Source organism: Anthonomus grandis, chromosome 22, assembly GCF_022605725.1.
Source record: "Anthonomus grandis grandis chromosome 22, icAntGran1.3, whole genome shotgun sequence".
Classification (NCBI taxonomy): domain Eukaryota; kingdom Metazoa; phylum Arthropoda; class Insecta; order Coleoptera; family Curculionidae; genus Anthonomus; species Anthonomus grandis.
In genome coordinates this window covers 27,303,971-27,310,775 of record NC_065567.1, presented here as the reverse complement: position 1 = coordinate 27,310,775, position 6,805 = coordinate 27,303,971, and the positions used below count along the sequence as shown (strand labels likewise).

Genomic DNA, 6,805 nt, shown 5'->3' with positions numbered 1-6,805 from the left:
ATCTAAGGATCGATCATTAACGCCATGTCGCAAATACATATATAACACTACATACACTACGTAGTTATTTAAAACACCGTAAAATAAGGCGTTTAATAACCTGCGCGCCCGATGTGCCGATAGCGTGCGTGTGCATTTATTTAACGTATACCTATTTGATTGCAGTACTTGTTTTGATTCCGAAATTCAAGTTCATTGATGTTGTGGTCAACTTAATGGAAAGATTTGTTTTTCACTAGCTATTTAAATACCATAAAACACAATCGAAACCACCTGACACTTGAACTAAACATTGTAGCAATATTTAAAAAAAATATATCGAATCGATTTCATATTTCAGGAGAGTGATAGCAGATTATTGATGAATAAAGAATAATATATGGATGAAGTGAGGCATATACGTATCCCGAACTTCGTTTGGTCCATTTTCCTTTCATTGTTTCGCACCCCTACTCTGTCGCGAATCCTCTTGAGGATTTACGCTATTGTGTGAACGCGAAAACTTTGAAAAAGTATACAAAATTTGACGAATCACCTTTTCATAGGAGTTATCTTGAGTTTGGTATTCATCTATCATATAGAGTTGTTGGTTACTCAGTTAGTTATTCGTTAATGTTCAAATAACATACATATAAACATACTCCTATATTTTAAGAACTGCTGGACATACTTGATGTTTATTTTATTCGGTTTTACTGAAATGCAAATGAAGATCAGAAACTGGCTGGCAAAACTACTTCAAAAGGATTTCAGACGGAAACAAGAGGGCTGCTACTACTATAACATTCAATTTACTTAAAACCTCGAACAATATGTTTAGCAGGGAAATTTAGAGAAAATGCTAATGTTAGGGCCGCTTTCAAATGTAAATAAAATAAAAAGAATCCACGGAGCTATAAAAGGGCAAATGGATTTGTCGTTACATCCGACCCTTATCTATTTTACTGGAAAACCAATACTTGTTATGTAGCAATGACTGTACATTATTCAGATATGCGATATATCTTACGGTCAGAGAGAAGGTTTATTTAATGGCAATCCCCCACGTTCATTTACATTTTCACTTAACTCTTGAGTTTTATTGAGTGCTGCAGCTCCCCGGGCGTAATTAAATCATTCATCCAAGAAAATGTAGTAGGCTCTTTATTTTGTCCAAGACCCAAAAATTATTTCGAAACTTTTAAAAGGTTCTATCCCAGCGAGTTAATTAGCCACTGTGGACCGACCGATTTTCACGTAAGACTACAAAAATCCCATTTTTTGTCATCATATTTCTTTCACACAGAAACATTTTCTGTTCACAAAAAAAAAAACGTTCTATTTTTTTTTTTATATACCTGTATGTATAAAACCAAAGGGCGGTAATGTCTGTCATCTAAAAGCAGTTTATTTATGACATCATAATAATAGAGCATGGAATTTAGGTCCTTTCATGTCTGTAAACCCACAAAGCGATCAACTTAATGTGAAATATGATGCCTCTGACACTGAGAAATAGCCCACAAACATTGATTCTTTTATGAAACCGATTTTGTCATATCTCTAAATGGTTCCTTAACAGTGAATTGGTTAAATAGTTATTTCCTTTTTTTTTCAAATTTAAGGATTGAATTAAAATAGATCCTAAGACCTAAATGAAATCAAATGAAATGGACTAAGTAAAAAGAATATTGATGGTTAGAAAGTATTCGTTTAAAAGAAGATTAACATAATCGGTCAAGTAGAAGCCGCAGGGGAATTCGAACAAGAAAACGCTTTGTGTTTTAAATATATGATTGTGATGGTAGGGGCGTGGCTAATTCTTAGCGCCGCTTGCCGACCGACCGGTCATCAGGGTATGGTATGGTATGGTATAGTATGGTATACCTACCTATGATGCGATGCCGCTCACCGGCTCACCGGCTCACCTGACGGCATGTGATCTATTCCACAACGTTAATGGCCCCGAGTTCTACGCATTCAGCTCTCAACTGATAACCAGAGGCGTCCTTAATTCCTCCCGGCCTTAATTCTACCACTATAATATCACCTTTTGCCTAGAAGTTTTTCTCAAGGTTAAGTAACTGAGTTATTGCCGCGACTATGAACCGTTTTGTGAATAAACTAGCAAAATAACCTTTAAACTATATAACTAACTCTTTAGCCTTAAAATTGGTTTCACGTCTACATAAAAATGGTGGAAACTAGAGTGTAGAATCTTAGTAAAGTGGTAAAAATTTATTCGAGTTGAGTTTAATTGACAAATTTGTCTATTTATATCTCTTGCTGTCTACTAGTACATACCTATATAAGAGTGGATACGCCACTGTTTGCTCTTCGACACTTCACGGGCTCAGTAAGCCCGCTGCAGCAAACTAATTATCTGTTTTATTCCGCGTTTTCGTTGTACTAAAAAAATAAAGTGGTTACCATAATATCCTGGGACTTTAATTTTTGTTATTAGCAGCAAAACAATTAGGGTGCTCTTTTTCAGGTAGGTAAAGCAGTATAGAAAAATAACGATGGATATCTCCTCACACTTTTTAGCCATTTGGAAATTAATTGAAACGACATATGTACTTATAAATGGGATCGACTTCGAATCGGAAAACAAATAAAACACATAAAAAAAAATATATATTTTTTATGTAGTGTGAAGGTTGTGTATGGCTTTTAAAGGCCTGATGATGCTTTAGTTAGAGCAAAACACGTGTGGTCTGTGATTACCTATATTTTGTGAGACCGTAACCGTGTGTTTTTTTTGTTTTCGTCTCAATGTTATATGTTGATCTCTTATATGAGGAGGACAGAATAGCCCCTAAAAAATTGGGGGCTATTCTGTGATGAGGAGAATGCTGAATGGATGAGATTTTTATATCTATAGGATTGAATTCGTTTTGTTCTGATTTTAGATGGTTTCACGCCATCTGTTATGAACAAGTGAAACGATATGATTTCAAATGATTCTCGAAGTTCATAAGTTAATAATAAAAAATCTCCAGTATGCAAATTAAATTAATATTTTTTTTATGCTTTTTTATCAGGTCGCACTTTTTTACTTTATTAGCCACTTTTATTAGCTTGATAAAACTCTATATAAATTCTTCCGCCCAATGTCCAATAAACATCCGTCCACTATTTTTTCTTTTTGTATCAGCTTGCCTTCACAAACCACTGACCTTAGGTAGAAAATGTCGCTGATCCATCTATACGATGATCCATCAATTAAAGAAAACAATTTACAGGCTTCTGTAATATTACCACTTAACAACCTTCTTATGACTTTACATAGATGGCCTTACTTTACGAACGATGAATGTCAACCGATAACGTCAAATAGAAATATACAAGAAGTGAAAGGAAAAGAAAAGCAAACCAGAGCACTTCTTTTTACATTGGCCGGTTGGACTTATGTTTACAAAACATATAATGGTACTTTATAGAATATAAAACTTGTTTCTAAATTATCTGTATAAACCTAGTTCTAAAAATCAGTTTATTAGACTAGCTTACTGTTTAAAATGTAAGTTTATTTGAACAAGAGTAAAACCTGAGTCATAATGAAAGCCCCAATAATTTTCTTCTGTATTTTGTTATTAAATGTTATGCCCTATATGAGGCCATGTAGTGCCTATGTAAATTTGTATTTAAGCTCTAAGGAAGTACAAAAATTATTAGGTAAGACACTTGTTTTATGAACATAATATGAAACACATAAAGGAGAAAATACTAAAGGCAAGTTTATATTGACATGTCCTCTTTTAGTTACCTTATATATTTTTAGGACTACCTGCAGAAATGTATTACATCCGAAATGATGAAATAAATTGGTATGCTTTGAACTTCAGCCTTCTAATACCCCCTAAGGTAAATGATTTATTTTTTACATGGGAATGCAGTGAAGGTCAAAAGGTAAAAATCTATCAATGTTTGATTTCCATGAACAGAAAATATTTATGAATTTTGTCAATTGCAGGTACCATATAGTGTAGTAATAAAAATATCAAATGATGCGGCCATTCCTAATTTTAATTTGAATATTGCATCACATGGGTTTATCCCAACAACCACTCAAGATTTTGCAATTTCCTTACCTTGCTCAGGAAAAGTTGAAGCAGAGGTGTATATATCAATAATTTTAAATGTCACTCTTTCTAAAGATAACACTAGTACCTTGATATTCTTAAGAAAAAAGACTTGTTTAAATGAAATGGGCAATGACTATGTATTGTTGAATACATTACCTGAAATTGCAAACTCATCAAGTATATTTTATATAGCAATGAGTTGTGCAGCAATACTAATAGTTATACTTGGAATTCTAATAATTATTTATTATCTAAAAGATGATAAATGCAAATCAACAGATGGTAGTGGTAGTGCTCCGACAACTACAACCACAACCACTTTTTTGGCTGCATTACCTAGGAATGGATTAAATGCTTCTTGCTATGGTAGTTTTAGAAGAATACCTAGTTACTCTCTATTAAACGATGATAGATCAAAAAATTTACAGGAGAGAATTGCTGAACTGACTATTCAGAGGTAATATATATATTCATGTCACTTTACTGTACAGATTTATGTACAATTAATACCTTTAAAGTTGTACAGTTTTAGGGCTCACTTTTGTGCATGAAACTGCATACTTTTAATCATATTTAATTCATTATTGATTGATTGATTTGTAGATTTAAAGTTCACCTAAATAATATAGTGATGGAAGGCACATTTGGTCGTATATACCAAGGATCTTATAACAACGATAATGGGAGCGAAGAGGCTGTTATAATAAAGACTGTAGCAGATCATGCTAGTCAAGTTCAAATTTCACTACTTCTTCAAGAGGGAATGTCAATGTATGCAGTAAATCACAAACATATTCTAAGCATACTGAGAGTATCTATAGAAGACCATACTCCACCATTTTTGTTGTACCCTTTCAACAATAACACTAACCTGAAGACTTTTTTGCAAAAATGTAAGGTGTCTTCTGAGGGCGTGCATCATACCTTGACGACCCAGGAGGTGGTGCATATGGCTTTGCAAATTATTAAGGCTATGCAACATTTGCATAAAAAACATTTATTACATAAAGATTTGGCTGCACGGAATTGTGTGTACGTAATCATTCTTTAGTATGAATTGATAAATTGACATTTCCTTTTTATGAGCATTAAAAAAATCTTGTATTTTAAGTTCATCTGTACCTATTTTCTTTCAATATATTTTTACTATTTTGAAAATTTATACATTAACCAAAATTACTTTCTTCATGATTCATATAAGTTTTTTTATAAAGTATTAATAATATTTATGAAACTCATTAAATTAAATCAATTTAAAATTCATCTATTTCAATCCGAGATCACTTTTTTAGTGTGGATGACAAGTTAAACATTCAATTAGCAGATAATGCATTATCAAGAGATTTATTTCCATCTGACTATCATTGTTTGGGAGACAATGAAAATCGTCCAGTAAAATGGCTGGCTTTAGAAAGTTTATTACAAAAAACTTTTACAGCTGCTTCAGATGTATGGTCATTTGGGGTTTTACTTTGGGAATTAACTACTTTAGCACAACAGCCTTATATTGAAATTGATCCTTTCGAAGTAGCAGCTTATTTAAAAGATGGATATCGACTGGCTCAACCCATCAATTGTCCGGATGAACTGTAAGCCTTAGATAATAATTGAATGTGTATTTTATTCCTGTATTATTTTTTTGGTTTTTAACGTTAACAACAATGTTAACATTAATTCTTTGCAATTCATTTAAGAAGTTGTTATTTTTTGATAATTGATCAAAAAAAATATGAATATCAAAAAATTACATAAAAACTTTTTTGTGTTGTAAAATAATTTTTATACTATACGTAGTAAATATTTCTTGTTTGAAACCCTTTTTTTTTTAGTTTTGCTGTAATGGCGTACTGCTGGGCAATGAATGCGGAAGAAAGACCGACTTTCACGCAGCTGCACGTGTGTTTGCAGGAATTTTACGCGCAGTTGACCAAATACGTATGATACATACGGGTTTTTTCTTTGTTTTTGTATATGTTCCTTGCATTGAAGTGCCAAATTTTTAATACTACATATATATATATATATATATATATATATATATATATATTATATATTGTTCTTAATATAGTAGTAAATATGCATAAATATCTACCGACACGATATTATATGTTTGTTTGATCATTTTTTTATAATTTTTACTTTAGTTTGATATGATTTTTTTTAATTCATAACAAGCTTACTTATTAGGAATTTTTTATATATGATCCAAGAATAAATTATAATAAATGTGTTTCATTTTTTAATTCACACCATATTTATCTGTTGTATAACATTTATATAAAATATTTCCAATTGGTAACACTTGGGATATTGTCGTAGCAAGTTTTTCCTTCGTGCAGATTTACGAAAACGGTTTGAAAAACATAGATTAAAGTAAAGTTCATTTTAGAAAATATACAGAGAAACATATACTTGATAATATAATTAATTAAATAAAGAAAACTATTCATTAAATATCAGTATATTACGAATGAAAATAAAATAAAAACAGTTTGTGAAATCTAAACTTGATAATGCAAAATCAAATATAAATCAACATTCTTATGAAAAATTCGCTTATAAGTATATATGCACTTAATGTGCGTTTAGACTTTTTTTAAATAAAATTATAACACGCAAGTGCATAGTTATTGACCGAAAGTAAATTTATAGAAAAACAAAGTTTTTAACAAAAATAATAATAATCTGTTACTTATATTTTTGGCAGTGAGCTCTCATTTATACTGGACTTTGAAGTT

General features: G+C 31.4%; 1 protein-coding gene across 1 annotated transcript; it reads left to right on the top strand.

Moving 5' to 3' along the window:
* The first annotated feature begins 3,313 nt into the window (after positions 1-3,313).
* LOC126748491 (tyrosine-protein kinase Dnt) lies at positions 3,314-6,297 on the top strand. The gene is made up of 6 exons (XM_050457758.1): positions 3,314-3,657; positions 3,764-3,891; positions 3,956-4,524; positions 4,671-5,099; positions 5,360-5,656; positions 5,897-6,297. Exons 1-6 carry the CDS (start codon positions 3,540-3,542, stop codon positions 6,006-6,008), a joined length of 1,653 nt encoding a protein of 550 aa, XP_050313715.1. The 5' UTR covers positions 3,314-3,539; the 3' UTR covers positions 6,009-6,297.
* The last annotated feature ends 508 nt before the right edge of the window (positions 6,298-6,805 follow it).

Excerpts from the sequence above, each read along its gene's own strand:
- LOC126748491 (XM_050457758.1), top strand. The coding sequence starts at position 3,540 with ATGAAAGCCCCAATAATTTTCTTCTGTATTTTGTTATTAAATGTTATG. Across the intron at positions 3,658-3,763 it reads GGAAGTACAAAAATTATTAG|GACTACCTGCAGAAATGTAT; the intron begins GTAAGACACTTG and ends ATATATTTTTAG. Across the intron at positions 5,100-5,359 it reads TTGGCTGCACGGAATTGTGT|TGTGGATGACAAGTTAAACA; the intron begins GTACGTAATCAT and ends TCACTTTTTTAG.